Genomic DNA, 24,159 nt, shown 5'->3' with positions numbered 1-24,159 from the left:
CTACAGAAATCCACACTGGCTGAAATTAAGCAACACTTAACTTTACTTAAAGACGGTGCTGACTTGCGTGATTTCATACCGGGACCACGCAAACAGCGTCAAAAACGTTTCATAGCGGCCGGTATATACGCTGCGTACAACGAAGCTTGGAAAGTATTGCAAATTGAAACAGCAGAAAAAATACGAGAAATTGATCGTATACATTTGGAAAAATCACTTTCTGTGGTGGACAATGGGTTAACGGCTCTGTCCTCCAGAATATATTCATTGGACAGCATTGTATTATCTGCTATTGATATAATAGAGCAGGACTTACTAATGTTACAACATGGTCAGTCTCAATTACGTTCTATTGTACAGCTTGGTTGGACGTTGCAAAATCTGCGTTCAGGCTACGTACCATGGCGTTTAGTCAACACAACGTCATTATTCGGTATCTTTAACCTTACTGATAAACAAATCAGTTTGGCACAAAAAGGAGCAGATTATACAATTCTGAGCATTGAAAAACTTGAGAGATTACCATTGACAATGTCAGAGAGACCTGTCATTGAATGGATAATACACGGAACAATTTCAATTCCGATAACAACATTCCAGTTTAAATACTGCCAAGAGTATATACCTGCAGGCCAGTATGAAAAGTTGGGTAAAGAATACATCAAATCAACCTGGGGTTTACCCTATACACACAGATGTTATAGTGAAGGGAAAAAGGATGTATTCCTTAGTGGTAACAAATGTAAAAAATCACTAAGCGGTACACTTCTGTGTCAATGTATTAACTTGCATGGAGCCTGCGAAGGGTCTTCAAATAACCTTTCATGTCACCTGCATCGCACGCCTGCAAAACAGATAGAGCCATTTTTTAGACAACTTAGTAACGGGAGTTACGTTTTAATAAGTGACCACAGCTTTTGTGGAATGCTGCCAGGGAAAGCTTATCTCGTGACCGTAACTTCCAGGGTCGTTTGCTGTATGCAAGTATTGTATCCACACAGCAATCCAGATATGGGGGCTGCGTTATGGCCTTCTTTGAATATCTCTTCTATTCGAATTGATACTTTAAGCAGAATGAAGTCTATTCTTTTACAGACAACTGTGCCTCTAACGTCATCCAAAGAAACGTATGATCTGCAAGTAGCAAGGACATCGGCAGAGATACATTCTCTTTTATCGACAAATTGCCCCGTGCATTTCGTAGAAATGTTAAGCCAAATCTTAAACATGTCTGATACCAGTGGCATCGCACATGTATTTAAGACAGTTTTTTCGGGACTGTTAGCACCCTTTGAAACAGTTCTGGGCATCTTCCCGAATTTTGTCCATTCTGCCTTTGGCGGCCTACCCTTAATCTTGGGACTCGTGGCAGGAATTTTATTTTTGTTCCTTCTGCTCCGATATGGCAAGCCAATCCACAGACAAGACTCCAGCAACGATGGAAGAAACAATCATAGCAATACGATACCGATCCGTATCACTAAGGTCCTCGGATTGGCCCAGCTAAGAGATCTGAGTACAACATGGTTTCTTTCATTCAGACCAATCTGGCAGGAAAAATGCGTGTTGGACGTCTGTCTTACACTACCATCAGCAGTACCAAAGGATATCGATACTTTGCTAGGTCCTGTAACGACTCATGCATCGTGTTGCCCCCAGCGGCTACCTATTCTGATGACGGCATTCGTTGAGACTTCACCACTACGAGTAGGTGGCGGTGAGGTACGAGAGGAAAGCAGCACCAAACAGGTACAACCTTCTGTGAGCATTGCTGAGCCAAACATCGATGATAGCAATCACGCTCCAAACTGCACAGTTGCAGCATTTTCGAACTTGGTCGAACTTTCACCTGATGTTGTAGACCAATTTTTTGCGAGTCTGTCTGATATGATGTTCTCTCCTAACAACAAGAATAACATTTAAAAACAATGATCGCACAGCGTTCCCTGAACTCTGAATTCGGCCTTCAGTTTTGATAAACAAAGCTACTGAAAACATTTGGAACTATTTTTTCCCCTGAAAGCGAAATTATTTTTTTCCATTTTCCAAAATATTTACTTTTTTTGGCACTTGGTACTCTGCTTATAGTAGAACTATTCTTAGAGAACAGAGCTTCTATTTTTAGGATACTAGAGACAATATTTTACCTCAGCCTCCAGCACCTATACAGCATTTTGTATAAATATGTGATGGAATGGTCTCGACCTTCTTTTCTGTATTCAGAGTCATTTCATGTGTAATTTTCGCAAATCATTCAGCTGATATATATATATATGCATTTAACTGAATGATGACACTGCTTGAAAAGCGTACAGTACCAATACTCATTTTCGTGTATTTACCATATACCATTTCAGATGCGAAATATGTATTTTGGGGTGGGTTGGAAAACACACATGCATTGTTATATGTTTATTATTGCTTAGTTTTTTAGTAATGATGGACATTAATCAGTGGAGTGGGTGTTGTATTTCTATCTAGGACCCTAATTCGATATTCCCGATTCATGACCTTATGCAGTTATCTATACTACTATTATAAAGCAAGAACTGGGAACCTTTGAGGCGGGTAAACTCGGCAACCACAACGCCAATCCAAACACCCAATACATCATTGGAATTGTCAGGGTCTGCAGAGTGACATAGGCTATATACCTTAAAAAAATATACGTTCTTTAAAAAATATATGTTAAAAAAAAAAGTAGTCCCTTGGAAGTAGCGCCGGCCGTGTGTGCCAACGACCTGCGTGCTGACATCATCACGAGCGCGGGGAGGAGCGGCAGACAGGAGCGGTGAACTTTGGCAGACTGGAGCGGGCTGAGGTAGGTCAAGCGCTGGGAACTTTGGCGGACTGGAAACATGGCGACACGGAGCATTAGAGCCTTGCATGCATAAAATAAAATATTCGGGGTTAGCAATTAACTCCCAAAATGCTATGTGCAAAAGCGGCTGTGGACTTTAGCCATTTCGCAATAGCCCGCTGGGAGACTCCACGTCTCGAAATGCCTCTGCACAAAGCTTTAAAATTATCATGCACAGGTCGGTTTCAGTTTTTCATCTTCTAGAGTAGGTTGGCAGCACAATCGGAAATAAGGAAAGTTGTAATGTGCTGCCAGACTGACCGAAGAAACCGGAAGTCGTACACTGACTTAACCTCCAATAAATGACATGCTCTCGCCATCGCCGACACTCATCACTACACCACTGCCCTGCTAGAAAGAAGCCTTGCCCGTAAAACAGAGACAGCGTGGGGGTATGTTTCAGTTCTGGGCCGTATCAAAATGGATTTTTGCGGCGCAGCACCGACGTCTGTTTTATCAGCCTGCAGTTTGTAATCAGAATTCATTTAACCCGATATTTCTTCATGTTAGTGCTTTATTTTCAGACAGTACTAACAGCTCAGCCACAGAACGAGGGAGACCTTGCTCATTGCTTCCGAACTGCACAATCTGAAAATAGGCCACTAACTCAAAGTAATAGCAGACTAAATTAATTCACCTAATGCCCAGCAGACGCATGAGACAGGAGCTCCTATGTGCGCTGGGTGAGGAGGGGGCAGGAGCACCTGTGCAGCATTAGGGAAGGGGCTGTCCTGGGCTGAAGGTTAAACACATGCTGTAAAGAGCTCCAGCAGGTAAAAAGCGGAGCAGCTAGACGAGGCTGGGTTAGGGGCAGCAGCAGCACCTGTGCAGCATTAGGAAAGGGACTGCCACTGAGCTGAAGGTTACAAATTGCAGTACAGGTCTACAATAGCTAAAACGAGGAGCAGCATGATGAGACTGGGTGAGGGGGCGGATACATGGAGGGTGCAAAAGTTTCTAGGTCAGCCCTTTTCTTTTGTCTAGCCCAGATTACTGCTTCCAAAAGCTGATGACAACCGGACGCCGAAACCTTACACTTAATTGTGCATGTGTTATAGATGTTTTTTCTTGGAGACAGATCAGTGCTATCTGCTACAAGAAAAGAGGAGAGTTTGCTGTGCCTTTACTAGAAAGAATCCATGTCAATGCCACAGAAATCAGTCTTTCTTAATAAAAATGCATGTTATATATATATATATCTATCCATGCTAATATTATAAAGTAAGAACTGGGAACCTTTGAGGCGGGTAAACTCGGGAACCACAGCACCAATGCAAACAACCGATTCATCATTGTAATTCTCAGGGTCTGCAGATGGACATAGGCTATATAAAATAAAATAAAATACGTTAATTAAAAAATTTAAGATAAAAAAAAGCAGTCCCTTGGAAGTAGCGCCGGCCGCGACCTGCGTGCTGACATCAGGAGCGCGGGGATGAGCGGCGTACACGAGCGCGAGGAGGAGCGGCGGACATCAGCGCGGGGAGGAGCGGCGGACAGGCGGGGAGGAGCGGTGAGGAGCAGCGGAGGACAGGCGGTGAGGAGCAGCGGACAGGCGGTGAGGAGCAGCGGACAGGCGGTGAGGAGCGGCGGACAGGCGGTGAGGAGCAGCGGACAGGTGGTGAGGAGCGGCGGACAGGAGCGGTGAGGAGCGGCGGACAGGAGCGGTGAGGAGCGGCGGACAGGAACGGTGAGGAGCGGCGGAGGACAGGCGGTGAGGAGCGGAGGACAGGCAGTGAGGAGCAGCGGACAGGCGGTGAGGTCCAGCGGACAGGCGGGGAGGAGCGGTGAGAAACAGTGGACAGGCGGTGAGGAGCGGCGGACAGGCGGGGAGGAGCGGCGGTAGAGGTAGGTGAAGCAGTGCGGTTGCGCTCACGGGGCGGGCGGGGGCCCTGAAGCCTGATTGCTCCCGGACAAGGTCGGGACGGGCTGCTAGTAATGAATAATATCCTTATAAAGGCATAAGAATCATATCCATATTCAGTAATAGCCCATGCAGTCCACAGCACGGCTACTCCCATCGACTCCTAGAAAGCACAACGCGTTCTTTAAACAAACCAAGCCTCCAGCAGCCCGGGAAATTCCCCCCTGCTTTTGTTTTGATTTGAACAAGAACTCCTGGAGTTCAGAAAGAACTGTTAGTTCTTAGTGACATCTTATGTCCAACCTTACGTCCAACCCGGCACCTTTCAGGTATAAAATACCAACAGTTGCCTTAAGCAAACACACAGTGGTTTGAAGCAGAGCGGCTATCTACTTGCCCGAGAGCCCAGCTGAGCGAGAGCCCACGGAAGCCGCCCCTCCCCTTTGACGCGCTGGAGAAGCTACTTTTTCTCACGCTGAGAAAATCCAGCTCCGGTGTTCCCGAGTCACTCTTGCGGGTTGCTGGGAGATCGAGTCCTGAAGAAAGAGATACCAGACCTCCCACATTCCCTTACCAAGGTACGGAGCTGACTAAACCCTTAAGAGAATTCTTGATTCAGATCCTTGGCAAAAAACAATCTTAACCAACTTAACTTAAACTGCTACTTACTTACTCCTTCCCAAGTATTAGGCTTAGGTCAGGTACATCGGGGTAGGCGTAGTTAAAAGCACCAGTTGAGTACGTTAGTCAATGGTTTTATGTATGTATATATTTTATCTATTTTAAAGTATCATATGGCTAAGAAACCATATCTATGCTTTTACAGTATTATTTCATAATACTACTTTTACTGTACGCACTTTACTTCATGATAAGTATTGCAATTGTGGCAATTCATTTCTCTTGCATGAGAAAGAAGACTGCTCAATAAAATAACACCTTTTATTGAAAACGCCCGTCTCTCTATTTCTCTGCACTCTGGTGAAATTAAGTATGCACGATTGACTGAGTGAAATAGCTGCCTATTGTTTTCACACGACTCTAGAGATACATTCTATTCTGAGGGAGCAAAGTTGTCATGGTTGTATGGTTGTCAGAAGCTAATCCCATTTTGTCTAAATCTGGAGAGTTAACTCTTTCCTGAACATTCGAGAAAGTTTCTAGTGACCTCTGAGCTAGCTGGCAAAACTAATTAAGTCTAATATAGTCAGTAGAGACCTAGTCGACCTCAGTCCTACGTCTACACTGCTGTTTATATTATTCCAATGCGCAGAGCCTATTGGGAATATAGGAACTACACTACATACCATTCACTTGTTCAACAACACCTGATGCTTCTGGTCTGTATGCACAATGTAATTTTTGCTTTATGTCCAGTGCTTCACAAATCCATTTTAGCAATCCATGTGTGCCACGATCTGTTTCGATCGTTACTGGGAAACCGTACCTTGGTATGATTTCTCTCAAAAGCAATTTTGCCACAGTAATTGAATCATTGTGACGTGTTGGAAATGCTTCCACCCATCTTGAAAACAAACAGATTATCACCAAAACATATCTGAGTTTGTTGTGAGGTGGCATGGCAATGAAGTCAAGCTGAATTCTGGTAAATGGACCACCCTCCCGTCCTATGGTTCCCATACTCACAACAGTTTTTCTGTTTGGATTGATCTGTTGGCAGATAAGACACCTCTGGCAAAAAGATTCTGCAATTATCCTGAATTTTGGATTGTACCATATCTTTCAAAATCTAATCATTGAATCTCTGCCAATATGTCCTGGACCATGGTACATATGTGCCATGTCAGAAATCATACTATCTGGCATTACTGGTCTGTCATCTTTGTAAACCCAAACCTCATCTTCTTCTCTTTGTCTGCATCCTGCTCTTAACCAAACATGTTCATTTTCTTTTTTCCGATTAATGGACACATTTTCTTTTGCACAAAATTTTGCTATTGTGTCAACATATGAGTTTCCTTTTGTTAAGTAATCTTCGCCTCTTTTATGTGCTGTGCATTTATCTACCGCAATTTTTTATGGAAGCTGAATTCCATCAATCAGTCTTTTGATCAACCGAGCATTTCTTATTGGTGATCCCGCAGAAGTTAAATAACCTCTTTGAGACCAGAGCTGGCCATAGTCATGGACTACACCATATCCATACTGACTATCAGTCACTATGGTAATTTTCTTCTCTTTTCCCAATTCACATGCTCGAATCAAAGCAATTAATTCTGCTACTTGTGCTGAACACATTCCTTTGAGACAAGAAGCTTCAATTACATCTGCAACTGTGCACACCGAATATGCTGCACTCAGAACACCTTCATCTGTTCTTAAGCATGAACCATCAACAAACAAAACATAATCTGATTCAGCTAATGGGACATCTTTGATGTCCTGCCTTGGTTTTGTGCAATATTCTAATACATCTAGGCATTCATGATCAACCTCATCTCTGACTTCTGTTTCAGTACCATCAGGTAATAATGTGGAAGGATTTAAATTCACACATCTTGAAATAGAAACATTATCTGAACCAAGGATAACCTTTTCATATTTTGTTAGCCTGTTGTTTGTCAAATGTTGTGTTCTGCTTCTGGTGAGGAGAATTTCAACTGAGTGTGGTACATATACTTTTACAGGAAATCCCATTATTATTCCTTCACTTTGTTCCAAACTTACACTTGTTGCAGCTACTGCTTTTAAGCAACCTGGTAATGCTTTTGCAACAGGGTCAAGAACAGCTGAGAAAAATATGCTATTGGCTTTCTCAGTTTTCCATGTCTTTGAATCAAAACTGATAATGCACATCCTTCTCTTCCACTACAATACAGATCAAACTCTTTTTTTATAATCAGGCATTCCCAATGCTGGAGCTTCACACAAACTTTTCTTTAACTGCTCAAAAGCTTCCAATTCAGTTTCTGTTAAATTAGTCGGGTCTTTTATGTCTGCTTTTGTCAGTCTCTGTAATGGTTTTGCAATTACTGAAAATCCACTAATCCATTGGCGACAATAACCTACCATTCCTAGAAACATTCTAACCTGTCTCTGTGTTTTTTTGGAGGTTGCATTGCTTGAATCATTTTGATTCTTTCTGTTGTCACTTGTCTGACTCCCTTTGTAATTCTGTGACCAATATATTTTACTTCTTGTTTGCAAAACTGTAATTTTGCAGGTGACCCTTTATGTCCCTCATCTGCCAGATGATTTAAAAGAGTAATGGTATCTGTTACACAATTATCTCTTGTTTTTGCTGCCACAAAGAGATCATCTAAATACTGCACTAATGTAGATTTTCCAGGCATATCTAGATTTTCCAAGGATTTCTTTAGCAACTGGTTAAAAATAGAAGGACTCTCGGTGTACCCTTGAGGGATTCTACACCATGCTAATATACGCTCTTTGAACCGGAACGCAAACATTTGTTGGCTTTCTGGATGCAATGGAACAGTAAAGAATGCTTTGCATAAATCAATAACTGTATACCATTCTGCATCATGCGGAATCTGAAATAAAATTACCGCTGGGTTTGGTACAATTGGGCAACATGGAACAACAATTTGATTAATTTTTCTCAGGTCCTGAACAATTCTGAAAGTTCCATTTGGCTTTTTAATTCCCATAATCTGTGAATTACATGGACTACTCTCAATTTCTTTTAAAACACCTTGTTTTATGAATTTGTCTATTACTGGAGTGACGCCTTCAATCACTTCTGCTTTCATTTTATACTGAGGAATGTTTGGATAATCTGCTCCTTGTTTTACTGATATTTTTACTGGGTCTACATTTTTCATCAAACCCATTTCATCACCAGTGAAATCCCACATTTTTTACATTCACTGTGTCTTTTAATTCTTCAGGTAGTGTCGAAAATGAGCCCGTAATCCTATCGATGCCCAGGCCGCTGGCGCAAACCGCCTCTTAGTTCCCATGTTGGATAATTACCAAATAAAGAGACGGGCGCTGGAAGCAGGAATCAAGAACAGAGTTTAATACTCATGAGGAGAGCCAGTCATTTCGGACACGAAACACAGTGTCTTTCGGGAGGTGCTCTAACAAGTGAGCTGAGACTCTTGCCTTTATACCTTACAGAACACTTGATAACACAATCAGGACAGTATGACGCAAAAGAAAGACATCCCTATAATCTTCGTGTTGATCCTACCCCACACATGTTCACAATGGGGACCCTTGACCTGCTGATAAGAGGGGAGGGTAATCACGCAGCTGAGTGTTTCGTAGGATGTGTACGCCTGATCATAGCCCAGGGGGTGGGGTGGCTAAGACCAATAGAGGATCCTTTGAAGAGGAGTGACTTCATACAATAAGGGCAGTAAATGGTATCTCCTGGCTCAGGCGATGGCCTCGGACATGTGTGGTCAGCCGGACTCGGGGGAAAGGGTCATCAAGGAGTGGTATTCATGCCGCGTGGACAATCGAGCGCGGAGGGAAGGCTTGTCAACAGAGGGGCATTCATGGAAGGGAAGGAGGTGTTGGTCAGGCGCGGCCGTGACTCTCAAGGACAGGGTCTTGCAGAAGAGGAGGGTTTATGACTTGCCCATGTGAGGAGAAGGGAGGGGTAGCCAGGGTGGACACAGGGACAGAGTCACACAGAGAGAGAGAGATCTTATGACCCGTACATGAGAGAGTGGGGACAGTCAGGTGCAGCTGGGGAGGGCTACGTCAGCTAAGGCGAAGGATGCCTCTCCAAGTAGGAATGGGGGGTTTTGTGCGGGTTAAGCAGGAGAATTGCCTTTCACAGCAGGGTCGCGCAGAGGGAGAGGGTTTCACGGTCTATGCATGAGAGAGGGGGTGTAAGGTACGCGCAGGTGGGAAGCCAGTGATTCTAATGAGTGGGCAAGAGGACAAGGTGCCTAAAATGGCTGTCATGTACATATGGGCACGGGCTTTTACTGGCGGAGTGATGCGGTCAATATTTCAGGGTATACGTGGTGCCTACAGGGAGGGGGACGGGAGAGGGCAAATGAACGCTGCTTATGTACATCAATTTTTCTATTTTCCACAGTCGCCCCTTTTTACATAACAGAGTTCATTTTTCTAATTGATGGAGGTATATATAAACAACAAAGTTCATTTTCCTATCCCTCCTAGTTAAGAGGCGTACATATAAACATGTGGTTGATGAAATAGCATTTGTCAATACTAACATATTGCACAAAAATCATGAACAGTTGATGTGATGGGCAGAATGCAGCACATAGGAAATTACATTTTCGTTGTGTTCCTGACAATTAAACGCACTACATAGCATAAATCTTTCTAACTCAAAAAATGTGACCAATGAACAGTTTTGACCAGGTAGTTGAGAGCGGAATTCAGTTCAATACACATGATCTCTTCGTCCCAGTGTCTTTTTATCAGTGAGCCATCACTGGTAGGCTCTAGTCCGTGTACTCTCGTTGGCGCTGTTGAGCACCGGCGGTGGAGCTATGGGTCCAGCTCAGTTCTATCCTTACGCGTTGCAGGGTGCGGTCAGTCCTCTGCTGTTAGACCACAGTCCTGTTCCCTAAACAATCCGGTTGGTGGCGCCTTATGCTCGGCACCCATAGTTCTGCGGCAGCACCTATTCCCAGTGAAATGCAGTTCTTTTCCTTTGGCAAAAAGTCACGTGGGAATGAGGGTGAGTGTTGTTCAAATAGTCGATAGGGGAGAGAGCGGAGTTGGGTCAGAGTTCCTGGGACACACAAAAGGGACCAAGGGAGCAAAGGATAACAAGCAGGCAGGCCCATCCATCGGGCCCAAGGAAGGGGGACGGAGACTCCAGGCACACGTGGGTTAGCAGGCGTGGGGCTTCGAGGCGGCCCATCGTTTTTCATTTTCCACGTTGAAATTGCGGTCTCGTCCCGTATCCTGTTGCTCTGCGGCTCCACCTTTGGTCGAGGTCACACGAGTCCCAAGATCCGCAGTCAGGCTGTACGTCACATCTGACCCATCTCCTTCGGTGATCGTGAATCTTTGAATAGGTACAAGACAATGTTTTAGAGAAATGGCAGAAGAAGATATCTACGCATGTGAATTCCTCCCCCAATTCTACGCATTTGGGAGATACGCTCATTGGTCACAGTCAGAGGTCCTATTACCAAGCAGTGCATGTATCAGCATTCCTACTGAGTTTATGGCAGGTTTATTCATTGTCCTGTTTATAACTCAAGTGAGGATAAATGAGATTCCCATCAACTGTGCGTTACATCATTTTCAACATTACGGAGCATTTCCCTTCAGGACTGGCTAACATTTTCAGACAGGGCGGGGGTGCCATCATCGACAGTCAGGCAAAACAACATTTTCTCGAGGGTCAACAGCTACTCATGGTCATCATGCTCATATCCGGGACAGCAACTTGGTTCTATCAAAATGGGGCGGGGATGTTTCGGGCGCTTGCGCTTGGGTGCAAAAGGGGTGGGGCAATCTGGGCATTGGGGGTTCAATCTAGACGTTGGCGTTCGTCTCTGAAGAACAGACATAAGGTGCCATTGACATACAGTTCCCCTATAAATGGCCAGATTTGGGGGACCTTAGTCGTCTGACCTGTCCTTTCCTTCTCAGCCAATTCAAGTTCATACATTTTACAGAAAGGAGAGGCAGTAATATGGCGAGATATAATCATTTTAGTTTCGGTCAATTTTCGCTGAACACCTTCGCGTTCAATATGTATCAAATCAGACGGGTGCCGGTGGGGCACAATTTTTACCAAAAGAGGGAGAGAAAATAGGGAGACTCTCGTAGAGAGTGAGAGTCGTCCGCAATCTAAACGAGCCATTCGGTACACGTATGACATGTAGAGAGAGAGAGAGAGAGAGAGAGAAAGAGAGAGATAAGGGGGTGGTGAGAGAGAGAGACGTGTACAAAAAATAGGTCATTTAGTGCGCTCACAACACGGAACAGCAAAGGTCAGGTAACATGCAGATACAGACAGAGGGGAGACATAAATTCGTACGTTACACACACACAAACTCAGACAGGGAAGACGGCACATGTATTACACATATACAAGACATCCACGACAAGACAGGAAACAATTGTTAGCCTACAAGATCTGTTTTTATATATATCCTACGTATCTTTACTATCCTATTTATCTACGTGCTTAGCTCTTTCTACCCTCCCCCCTTTCCCTTCTTGCTTGTCACGCCTGCGAGTGTTCCCAATTACCAATACTCACACCTCGGTTGGTCGATCAGAAATTAACCTGGTCGTGCTAGTTACCCATGGTTGGATCTTAAACCATTTTTCTGTTCCCTCCTTTGGCGGGAAGTACTCCAGGCTGAGGCAACGGCAAGTATTGATCGGGAGAACAGTCGGACAGCTTGGCTATATCTATAAGAGTGTGAGAAAGGGGGTAGTGCATTTTGAACATCAGCAGCATTTCTAACTTCCTAGGCGGGTGGTGCCGTGGCAACCCTTACCCGTACAATTTTCTTTGTCCTTTCCCTAACCAGTCAAACGTCCAGTTACATTATTTAACACATCATTTCTAGTCAATTTTTCGTCAAATTTTTTTTTCGTCATTCAGTACCTGTCCAGTATCTACGTCAGTCCATCCTCTCGGTCGCTATGTCCTAAGGAGGAACAGTCATGTTAAGCCTACGTCTTTTCTTTAAAAACCCTTCGTTATAACGACTACACACATATTCCCTCTTTTCCTTTTTCGTCGGTGGTCCGACCGTCGCTCTTCCACACTTCAGCCGACGTACTGACGTGACCTGCAGAAGGGAGGGAAAAGAAGGGGTGGGGGGGGCAGCATTCAAAGTACATCAGCATGTAGTAGTCCGAAAATGTTTTTACCTACCACATACTCGACCTATCTCCGCGTACTGCATTTCTTTACCATCTCGGCGTTTAAGCCTAGAGGGACCAGTAATGTCAGATAGATAATCATTGACGATCTGCGTATCTACATGAGCTACTTGGTCGTAACTCTCTCTGTCAAGTGCAAGGGTGACGGCCAGGTGGCATTTCTGTGGTGTCGTTTTAAGGGTGTCTAAAACACCTTTCCGGCTGCTTGTGACACATAATGTAGTTGCTAAATATCTGATCCCTTCTGATCTACATCCTTCATCATACTTATTCTTCGCTCACAGTAGTAAGGCATCCAAAACTCATTAATGCAACTGCTACAACCATGCTTTCTTTTTCAAAATACTTTTAATAAACGAAATTGGTGGCAGTTCATTGCACAAAGTGCAACAGTGCAATAAAATCGTATTAAGATTTTCTTACAGAGCAAGCATGATGCATGTCAAGAATTCAGTTTTAATTAATTCATAAATTCATTATCCAATACTCATTCTTTACCTAAGTTACACCAATTCATTTTCCAAATCATAATCAGTACCCACCCTAAGTCAGTTCATTATCCAAGCACATACTCAACATCCTTCATATCTACTTTCATTATCCAAAAACTGCATATAGATCTCGGGACAACAAGCTGCGCAATCAGGGTACAACAAAGTTTATTCAAATACGTTTCATTTTGTGTCGGCGCCATTTTGGGAGGGGTCAGGCGAGTTTCAGCATAGTCAGAAAGTCTCTAGTCTCGCGTGGTTGGCCCAGAACTTTCCGTTGGCAGTTCAAAAAGTTTTGTGCTATGTGGTCAACAGTTTATCAAATATGGACCATGAGTCAAAGAGTGGGAAGGGCGGCAACAATTTTCCTACCGGGTCATCCTGGTGTTCCTCCGGAACTGAACAAGTCTGTGCCGCGGCTGCATTTTAGCCATTTCCAATCCGAGGCTGGTGCCGGCAGGAGTTGCACCGGTGTCGTGGTTCCCAGTGAAGGGGGCGGGGGCACCCATGCGGAGGGATCGGGGTGCCCCCCGGCTCTTATAGAATCTTCAAGGTTGAGGGGAGAAGGCATGGAGCGTGTGCCCGTCCTGGGCCGAAGACCGCTTTTTGATGTTGGCCCTCTTTAAGTAAGAGCATTGGGGTGTCGCTGGAAGCCTCCACCTGGAGGGAGGTGGGGGAGGCTCGTTCGCGTCACCTCCCCCTTCCAGCGACCCCGCGCCGTTCCTCGGCTCCGTCGCTTCGATATTGGCCGTGCTGGCTATTGAAGATGGGGGGGGTGGTCGGCGGCTGAGGCAAGACAGCCCCCCCTTTTCTATTGGCAAAAGGGGGACTACCTGGAACTGTCCAGGAATTTGACATGTGGCGGGACTACTTGATTTGCCGCCATTCTCGCCCCCGGCTTCGGCCTTCTTCGTGGGTCGGACCAGGCGAGAGACAGAAGGGGGGGGTGGTCGGTGGCTGAGGCAAGACAGCCCCCCCCCCCCCGTAGCCTGCAGAGCAGCAGAGGAGGAGAGAAGGAGAGGTCTCTGCCATTCTTTGGACCGCCTGCCCAACATCATCTCCTCCCGACCGTGGTCAGGCGAGCCCCTCGTGCCTCGAGGCCTCGCCTTCCGGATGGGCGTAACCGCAGGCCTGTTGCACTTCGGGAGCTTCCGGAATGGGGGTAGGTACCTATTGGATTGTTTCTATTTCATGTGACCGTTATTTGGGCGTGGCGGGCAATGAGGCAGACATGTTGGGAGCAGGAACAGGCAGTGAAGCCTAGCTACCTCGTGGCTATTTTTGGTGCCAAACTTTTCGCCATTTTATATTTCTTATTATGAACTATTTCTAATGTTTCTTATTTTTAGTGAAGTCAAAAGCTCATCAGGGGGTTACTGACTTAGCCTGATTTCTTTTTATTTTTCTTTCTCTTCCTTAGCGTGTTTCGAGCTAAAGTTTTCTGTTAGTAGGGAACGGTGATCACTTCATATTTTTATGTGTCCTTTTCACTAGAGGGTACTTCTGGACGGACCAGACGAGTTCCCTCCAATAAATGGTCCGGGGTGGAACGAGATTATCGATCAAAAGGGGAACATATATTCCTTCATTAGGGTATCATCCTGGACAGACCGAGCGATGTACTTCCATTTACTAGGGTAGCCTCCTGGACGGACCAGATGGTCTACTTCCACTAAATGTCCCATGAGCGGGGAGCATATGTCCTCCATAAGGGTAGTCTCCTGGGCAGACCATGCGAGCTACCCCCCAAACAGTGGGGAGTGGGTAGGACTGACGAATTCACAAAGGGGCATAACCTACCCTTTACTATTTGCAAAGACTAGATAGAATATTTCTATTCCACGTTGTTTGCAAGTAGAAAATACCTCAAACGAAACAATTCCTGGAACAACAATGTCCAGGCAACCAACCAATCAGTGGGGAGAAAAACAGGCATGACGGATTACAACGGGGACAAAAGTCTGCATTACCTGCCCTTCGCTATCCAAAAAGGAAGACAGAATATTTCTACTCGTCTCAGTTTGTAGACAGGGAAGATCTCAAAGAACAACAATCGATTATTAATCGACTTCAAACAATCCAGTGGGGAGAAAGGTAGGCATGACGGATTAATACCGGGGACAAAAGTCTGCATTACCTACCCTTCTCTATCTGCAAAGAGGGACGACGTTCCTATTCGCCGCTGTTTGCAAACAGAGAATGTCTCGTTCTCAGAAGAGAACCAATATGTCAAGTAGCCTTCAAAGCTAAATGAACCAATACCAACAATATCAGTATACAAATACCGATTTTCAATACAATCAATCAATCAATCAGGTGGATAGAACCACCCTACCAATCAGGCGTAAGAACGCCCTACCTAATCTTACCCGGACCGGACCATACAGACAGTTCTCCGACTTCCTCCTCCAGCGCCCGATCGTTCTCTTACTCCATGTAGCATTCCTGTGGGATTCTAGTCAGGACAATAGGTCACTCAAGAGAGGTCCGTTCAGAATTGGTGAAGTTCTGTCGATCGGCAGCCGGGCGAGGGCCCTCTCAAGGCAGGCATGCCCCGATCATTTAGATGTTCACTTCTTCGTCTGGATCTCTCTTACCGAACCCTATGTCACTGATGGACCCCGCGTTGGGACGCCAATTGTCGAAAATGAGCCCGTAATCCTATCGATGCCCAGGCCGCTGGCGCAAACCGCCTCTTAGTTCCCATGTTGGATAATTACCAAATAAAGAGACGGGCGCTGGAAGCAGGAATCAAGAACAGAGTTTAATACTCATGAGGAGAGCCAGTCATTTCGGACACGAAACACAGTGTCTTTCGGGAGGTGCTCTAACAAGTGAGCTGAGACTCTTGCCTTTATACCTTACAGAACACTTGATAACACAATCAGGACAGTATGACGCAAAAGAAAGACATCCCTATAATCCTCGTGTTGATCCTACCCCACACATGTTCACAATGGGGACCCTTGACCTGCTGATAAGAGGGGAGGGTAATCACGCAGCTGAGTGTTTCGTAGGATGTGTACGCCTGATCATAGCCCAGGGGGTGGGGTGGCTAAGACCAATAGAGGATCCTTTGAAGAGGAGTGACTTCATACAATAAGGGCAGTAAATGGTATCTCCTGGCTCAGGCGATGGCCTCGGACATGTGTGGTCAGCCGGACTCGGGGGAAAGGGTCATCAAGGAGTGGTATTCATGCCGCGTGGACAATCGAGCGCGGAGGGAAGGCTTGTCAACAGAGGGGCATTCATGGAAGGGAAGGAGGTGTTGGTCAGGCGCGGCCGTGACTCTCAAGGACAGGGTCTTGCAGAAGAGGAGGGTTTATGACTTGCCCATGTGAGGAGAAGGGAGGGGTAGCCAGGGTGGACACAGGGACAGAGTCACACAGAGAGAGAGAGATCTTATGACCCGTACATGAGAGAGCGGGGACAGTCAGGTGCAGCTGGGGAGGGCTACGTCAGCTAAGGCGAAGGATGCCTCTCCAAGTAGGAATGGGGGGTTTTGTGCGGGTTAAGCAGGAGAATTGCCTTTCACAGCAGGGTCGCGCAGAGGGAGAGGGTTTCACGGTCTATGCATGAGAGAGGGGGTGTAAGGTACGCGCAGGTGGGAAGCCAGTGATTCTAATGAGTGGGCAAGAGGACAAGGTGCCTAAAATGGCTGTCATGTACATATGGGCACGGGCTTTTACTGGCGGAGTGATGCGGTCAATATTTCAGGGTATACGTGGTGCCTACAGGGAGGGGGACGGGAGAGGGCAAATGAACGCTGCTTATGTACATCAATTTTTCTATTTTCCACAGTAGATTATTCTTGTCAAACACAGGAAATAATTTGCTTTCTTCTGCCTCAACCATTGACATTGTTAATTTGTACAGTCCATCTTCTTCTGGAGTTTGAAGCTCTATACCATCCGGTGAGCATATATTTTACAATTCATTTTACATAAAATATCCCTCCCTAAAAGATTTACAGGACTGCTATTACAAACTACAAATCTATGCATGTCCTTAAATTTACCAATTTCGACTTCAACTGGCTCAGTTAAATCTGTTTGTATTTGCTGATTAGCTACACTAACTACTTGGATCTTTTCACCAGAGAGAGGTAGGTTTTCTATTTCCACTGATCTGACAGTAGAACGGGTAGCACCTGTATCCACTAGGAAAGTAATTTCTACATCATTCACTTTACCATTTACAAATGGACCAGATTTATCTACCTCAAGAGTGGCTCCAAGCACACACTCTTCCTCCTCTCTCAGGCACCGTCAGAGGTAATCCTCACATTCACTCCCTCCATCTTCCTTCAACCAAAATTGTTGAGAAACATTCGACACATTCACTCTTGGCGATCTGTTTACCTGTTCACCTCCGCTGAATCCTGTTTCTGCACTTTATCTCTGCACATTTACACAGTTTGGAAGTGGCGGTTGTGTATCTGCGGTTGTGGAAACTGACTTTGCTGATTCACTACCTGTCGCTGTAGCTGTTGCTGCTGATTTATTTCATTCTGCATCTGTGGATTTAATGATGCATTTTTTAAATGAATTCTGGGCGGATTCTTACATTCGCGCTTCCAGTGTCCAATTTCGCCACAATTAAAACATGGGAGTTTCTGTTTTAACTCTTCTATATTTCCCATCAATTTTGGTTTATTATAATTACCTTTAAATTTCCCTTGATTCTGATCAACATTTTTATTTCCTAAAGTTGCTATTTGTTGTTCAGCCACTTTTACCTGTGCCCACATAGCCTTTTCTTTCAGCTTCTTTTGTTTCGCATCCAATTACTCACTACAGTATTTTGCTTTTCTCAAAATATCATCCACTGTGAGCGATTGCCAGCCAACTATTCCAGATTTCACCAATTTCAGGTCTTAGGCCATATACAAATCTGTATATAAAGTGGCTCATATCTTTTTCACTTAAATGTTCATAACCACTGTATTGTTTAAATACCAGTAGTAATCTTTCATAGAATGAATGTACTGATTCTTTCGGCTCTTGGGTTGTTCTATCTATTTTAACCCAATCTACCTCTTTTGGGGGAATCTTGCTTTTCAGAAATACAATTACCTTATCGTACATTTTCATTACGTCTGATGAAAGAGCACCTGTTACCTTATCTCGAGATGGTTCTTCTCTAGGCCAATCTATAGAAATTTTATATTCTGTCCATAGATCTGATGGGACAACTATGTCAAAGAATCCATCAAGATTAACCCATAGAACTTTTGAAACTTTCACAAATCTGTCTACCTGTCGATACCATTCTACAGGTTTTTCTCTTAATAAAGGAAAATCATTTGTGAACATTAGAATGTCCTGTCTTGTCCATGGGACATGCACATAGCCTCCTCCTGCTATTTCTCTCATTGGAAACTCATTTACTACTTTTTCCTTTTCTTTGATAGGAAAAGCTAAGCTTGTTGTGTCTTCATCTTTTTTCTTTGCCCATTTTGCTCTCCATTTACTTAATTCACCCCATTTTCTCAAGATCACAATTAAGTCTTTTACATGAGTGATTCTTCCTGTGGTATTCATATTTTCAATGTCTTTTTCAGAGAAATCCACTCTATAAGTTTTCTGCAAATTCTTCTGTTTACTCAAATCCACTTCTAATTCAAAAGCCATGTCTTCTAATTGATCATATTTGTTTTTCGTTTTCCATGTTATGCTTTTACAAATAAATAATAATTCATCATCCTGATATGCTTTCAATCTGTCAGTTCCAATTGTTCCAATTATTAATTCCTCTAAATCTGCTTTCAATTTTGCAACATCAAGTAATTTACATTCTGGGGTTTGCTTTAAATCTATTTTACTCAGACTCTTCTCTGGAGTTCCAGGGTCAGTACTTTCTGTATTTCTGAATTTAATGGAACAGTTAAAGCTGAATATCTAATTTCTTTTTGATCAAATACTGGAAGAACAGGTCCAATTGTTACAGGTACTGTTACTGCTTCCATGCTTTTAGTTAACTGCTGTATTAATTCATTCGCAGAACGAATGTATTCTGAGGTATTTGGTAATTCCTCATACCTTTCTTTTCTCTTTTCATTTCTTGGGGTTTCATTTCTCTGAACTGGAGTTTCAGTATAATTACTATTTTCTCCTGATAAATTTGAATTACATCGTGTTTCTACTCTTTCGGTGTTTTTCTATAATTCACATTTGTTTTAGGGGATGCCTCATCAATTATTTCTCTTGGAGGAGCACTTGGAGAATTCCATGAACAAACTGGTTGATAAGGTGGCGTATAAATTTCTTCTAATACCGCATCTTCTGAATCACTTTCTTCACTAATATGATTTTTCTTTTAGGTACACTTTTTTTCCAGTTACCTCATCAATTAGTCTCACTGGGTACAAACACACATGTATGCTTTTCTCCATCGACGCATTCTATCCTGATGTGTTTCTCTTTCAAGACCTAATCCTGTACCCCTTGATATTCCTCTGCTCTCTCGTTCTAATTCAAACATTTCATCTTCCCATTCAACTAAAGCTTCAAATTGAGTAGGTCTAGGCTTTGGTACGAGCTCCCTCATTCTTTCTCTTAAATTTCTCAAAACCGCTATGTTAAATGATCCATCTTCCGGCCATGCTAATATACCATCATTTTCAGTATACTTCATCCAATTTTCAATCCAAAGACAAGTATGATAACCATATTCACCTAACATATAAGCTGCAGGTGTTTTGTACTTATGAATTAATCTTCCAATTCGCGTTGAAATTTTCTTGTCAGGTTTAATTTTGTTTTTCAATTTCTGAAACCAGGAAAGTTTCTTTTTCTCTTTCATGTAATAATAATCCATGTCTTTTAATCAAATTTTCCTTACTTCGGTAAAGATCGTAATAACTTCCTTGTTATTCTGTGGCACCAACCAATCCGTGCGCGAAACTCACTAACAAACCAATCAGGTTAAGCTACGTCACTATTCTGCTCAACAAATAGAATTACTGTTTTTCAGAATGAGCCAATCAGCTGTAAGCTTGCCTTAGTCACATGTGCGAACACCGTTACGTATGTTAGCCAATCACAGCGCGTCTCCTGTGACGTATGCTACCGCTGCAGCTTCTCTGTCTCTCACTCCGTAAACTGACTCCTCCCTTACAAAAAAATTTCACAGCACCATATTTACAGATCTTTTAATTGAATTTAGTTAGTAACTCCACAAAAACAAACCATTTGTCTGTTTCACTAAATTAAAGTGATAGTTTTCTCAAACATTCAAGTATTCTTTCGCGTGAAATAGACAACGCTATTCTCACAGAATATTTAAATTCGTCAATAAAGTAAGGCTACTTTACCCTTCTTACAAATAATGACGATTTCACTCGATCGTACATTACAAATTCATTTACTCACATTCATACCGAAAAATCCCTAGCCATGCATATATAAATCCTTATTAGGACTCTAACCCACCAATAGAAATCCTCATTCGCCAGTAAGATAGACGACGCTTCCTTACCCTTCACTCAAGCTTAGATAAAATCTACTACTCTTTTCGCAGTGAGTTTTAAAACAGGACAGGAGTTCCTATACTCGAAAGCTACGATTTCATAGACAATCCTCACTATGCATTCTACCTTACACATCTAAAATTCCTAAACTTGTGTTGTACGTCCACAACACTTGTGATATACGACGATACCACTATTTTGAAACAGAACAAATGCACTGTGTAACTTCACCTGTCACACTTCTCATGCCGGCACAACTAGGAATTTTCACACTGCTGGAAAAAACCTTTTAACTACATATAACAACTTAAACAAACTTAACATGTTTTAGACATCAATCCTATGTATTACCATGTAACATGCTAGTTACCATAGTAACCGAACTCTGCTACCAAGTAATTGATCCAGCGCTCCTATTGAAAAACTGTCTCAATAACACTACCTACTACCTTAATACTCCCCATTAATCATGAAACACTTACAAGGCCCATAATTCCAATCAGACAATTTTTGAGCAACTGAATCTAGTGGTGTGATTTTCTAAACTATTCACATAAAATTTACAATATTATATACAACTGCAGTTTATCATCTTTTACCATGGTTTTAAACATTTATCATTTATTACATCAGACCACTTAAGGCGATTGGATCAACTGATGGAAACTAGACCATGAATAAACAAGACCAGCTTGTCGTTTCAAATCTAATTTATTAACTTTATTTTTTTCATAAGAAAAAGCATTTACGTTTTAGAATCTTTATTTTATAAGCAAATATGAAAGCAGCATTTCATTAAGAAAAATGAATTAATAAACTGGCATTATTTAAGCAAGTGCAGAAACATGAAATATTAGCAGAATAGCAGTTTCCATTCCCTAAAACTATTTCCCTGACTATTTCTCACTTCACCTGAAAAGGAAAATAACATTTAAAGTCTGCTGTCCTTACGTGCACCAAAAGTCCAACAGCACCTCACGTCAAACAGGAATGGGGAAGCAAGATTTTTTGCCCTGCTCATGATGTCAAGTTTTATACCTTTCTTTCTATCTAAACTTTCTACATTTTACATTCTTTCAATGAAATCCAGGCTTCTTATTGGCTGACCCATGTCAGTCCACAGTTAGGTCACCTCCGAATTTTGACCAAGTCCAGGCTTCACATAAGCCCTATTGTCTATTCATTTCCACGTTTCTCAGTTTCCTTGGGAAAGATACTTTACTCTCGAGTTCAGAACATTACTTCCTAATCTTGGCAGACACTTTCTTCCTGTCCTTGAGCCTTCTCTCCGTGAGCACATTTTATTCAAGCAAAGAACTGTTCTTTCAATTAATGATGATTGTGCAATAAAAAATTTCACTATTACGCACATGCAAGGCTCCACTCTGGACAAGTTTTCACGTCTGCATCTCTGTCAGCCATTTTCGAATCATCTGTTAGGCCTCTCTTTTTTGGAAACTATTATTAAACAAACACAAGACATTAATAATTAAAGAATTGAGACCCATTCTGTTACCCGCCCCCTTCTAATAATTAATCCTGTTAATTATGTTACCTAGCAGAAGCACAAGTAGGCAGCATTATATTTACTCTTCCTTCAGGAACTGCATGAACTCCATGAGCTTTTGTCACAGAAAAGACATAACATAAGCACACATAATAAGCACATGCCATTAGTTAAACAGCCGCATTTTATACTGACAAAGACAATAGACAACTTAGTTTATTATTTTCTTCTTTGCGTTTGCAACATATAAGCTTATTTTAAGTTAATCCCGCGTGTACTGATGTTTGCAATTTTAAACTAAGTTGATTAGTAATTTCACTGCATGCTAATTAATTTGATTACAATTACGAGAGGTTAACTTCGCAAGTATGAACAAAATTTTGTTCTTCATCTTGCTCCATCAGTGTGCTCTAGATGAATGCATGCTTTAATATAGTGAGCCGTCTAGTGCTGCGCGCTTTAGTGTAGTGAACAGTCTAGTGTCGCTCGTTTTAGTGTAGTGAGCAGTCTAGTACTGCGTGCTTTAATGTAGTGAGCAGTCTAGTACTGCGTGCTTTAATGTAGTGAGCAGTCTAGTGCTGCGCGCTTTAGTGTAGTGAGCAGTCTAGTACTGCGAGCTTTAATGTAGTGAGCAGTCTAGTGCCGCTTGTTTTAGTGTAGCGAGTAGTCTAGTGCCGCACGCTTTAGTGTTTTGAGTGGTCTAGTGCTGCGCTCTCTAGCGCCGCGTGCTCGTTCCAGGTGTGGAGTAAATCAATCATATGTAAAACAGAAGCAGCAATTACAGCCTTTATTTGTGTCATTAAATCTCTAATTGTGAATCTCTTCTCTGCAGGGATGGTGACTCTGGATCCTGACACAGCTCATCGTGAGCTCCTCCTGTCTGAGGGGGGGAGACGTGTGAGATGGACGGACACAGAACAGTCCCTGATGGACACCCCCAAGAGATTCACCAACTGGGGCTGTGTGCTGGGGAGCGAGGGGTTCACCTCCGGCAGACATTACTGGGAGGTGCAGCTGCTGCAGGAGGGGGCGCTGTGGCGTGTGGGGGTCGCAGCAGAGTCTGTGAACAGGAAGGGAGCCTTCACATGGTTACCTGAGGGGGGAGTCTGGGCTGTGCAGGGGTATAAGGGTCAGTACAAGGCTCTCACCTCCCCTCTGACCCCCCTGTCCCCTCGTGAGAAGCCTTTGAAGCTGGGGGTGTATCTGGACTACGAGGGGGGGCGGCTGTCCCTGTACAATAATGACTCCATGGAGCTTCTCTACTCCTTCCCGCAGGAACACTTCACGCAGAGGCTCTTCCCGATCCTCGGTCTCTGGGGAGGAGTGGAGCTGAGGCTGGTGTGAGCCCCCATCTGTCACCCCCAGTTTAAACACCAACATTCCAAAGAATCTTCAAATATCAACATTCCAATAACCTTCTTCACAATGACCCTCTCACCTGTTGCCATGACAACCAGAAGCTTCACCTGAAACTATGTATCTCTTTTCCTCGTACAATTTTAAACCCTTCGCTGCCAGGCCTTTCCCGTGCCACGCTAAATTTTGACTATTTGGGTTAGTTTGCGCTTACACCACCATAGCTTTTTGTCCACATAAGGCATCCACGCCAAAGTTGACTCTTTTTCTTCCAACATTTTGAGGAGTATAAAGGTACCCAGGGTTTGTAGATTCCCCCATGGGGGGGGGGGGACCAAGAAATTGGCCAAAATACAGCTATTTTTGGGAAAAATTTGAAAAAGGTACTGCAGAAGAAAGCGTCTGGTCTTTTCTTTGCAAAAGTAATCAACAAAGAATTGTCGACGCTAAAATCCCCATCTCCCCATGTTAGAAACGGGACCCCGGCCGGCCAAGACTCGCGTCGAGGTCAGTCAGGGATCGCCATTTCTAAGTGTCAGGGCAAGGGAGTCACACACCAAGATAACCCCTCTCTCGCCCTCTAGGTAACGTGGCGCGAGCAGTCAAGGCTAAACTTGGAGGCTATGTAGGTTAAGTGTTTGCGCGCGCACCCAGCAACAACACCCAAGGCCCACCACAAAGGAAACTCCACACAAGGTTATATAAAAATAGCCTTTGTATTATATCAAAAACACATTAGATAAAACACGCATATTGTTACACTGTGCCAACAGGCACGAG

General features: G+C 43.5%; 1 protein-coding gene across 2 annotated transcripts in view; it reads left to right on the top strand.

The window, feature by feature from the left end:
* LOC147660723 (E3 ubiquitin-protein ligase TRIM39-like) overlaps window positions 1-23,367 on the top strand; it is a 148,019-nt gene extending 124,652 nt beyond the window's left edge. For both annotated transcript variants that reach the window (XM_086951507.1, XM_086951508.1), the window contains one exon: window positions 22,856-23,367. In XM_086951507.1, the coding sequence (XP_086807633.1) occupies window positions 22,856-23,367 (512 nt within the window). The remainder of the gene's footprint in view (window positions 1-22,855) is intronic.
* The last annotated feature ends 792 nt before the right edge of the window (window positions 23,368-24,159 follow it).

This window comes from Lissotriton vulgaris, unplaced genomic scaffold (genome assembly GCF_964263255.1).
Source record: "Lissotriton vulgaris unplaced genomic scaffold, aLisVul1.2 SCAFFOLD_563, whole genome shotgun sequence".
Taxonomy (NCBI): domain Eukaryota; kingdom Metazoa; phylum Chordata; class Amphibia; order Caudata; family Salamandridae; genus Lissotriton; species Lissotriton vulgaris.
Note: the sequence above shows the minus strand (reverse complement) of the source record. Positions and strands in the feature narration are given on the sequence as shown.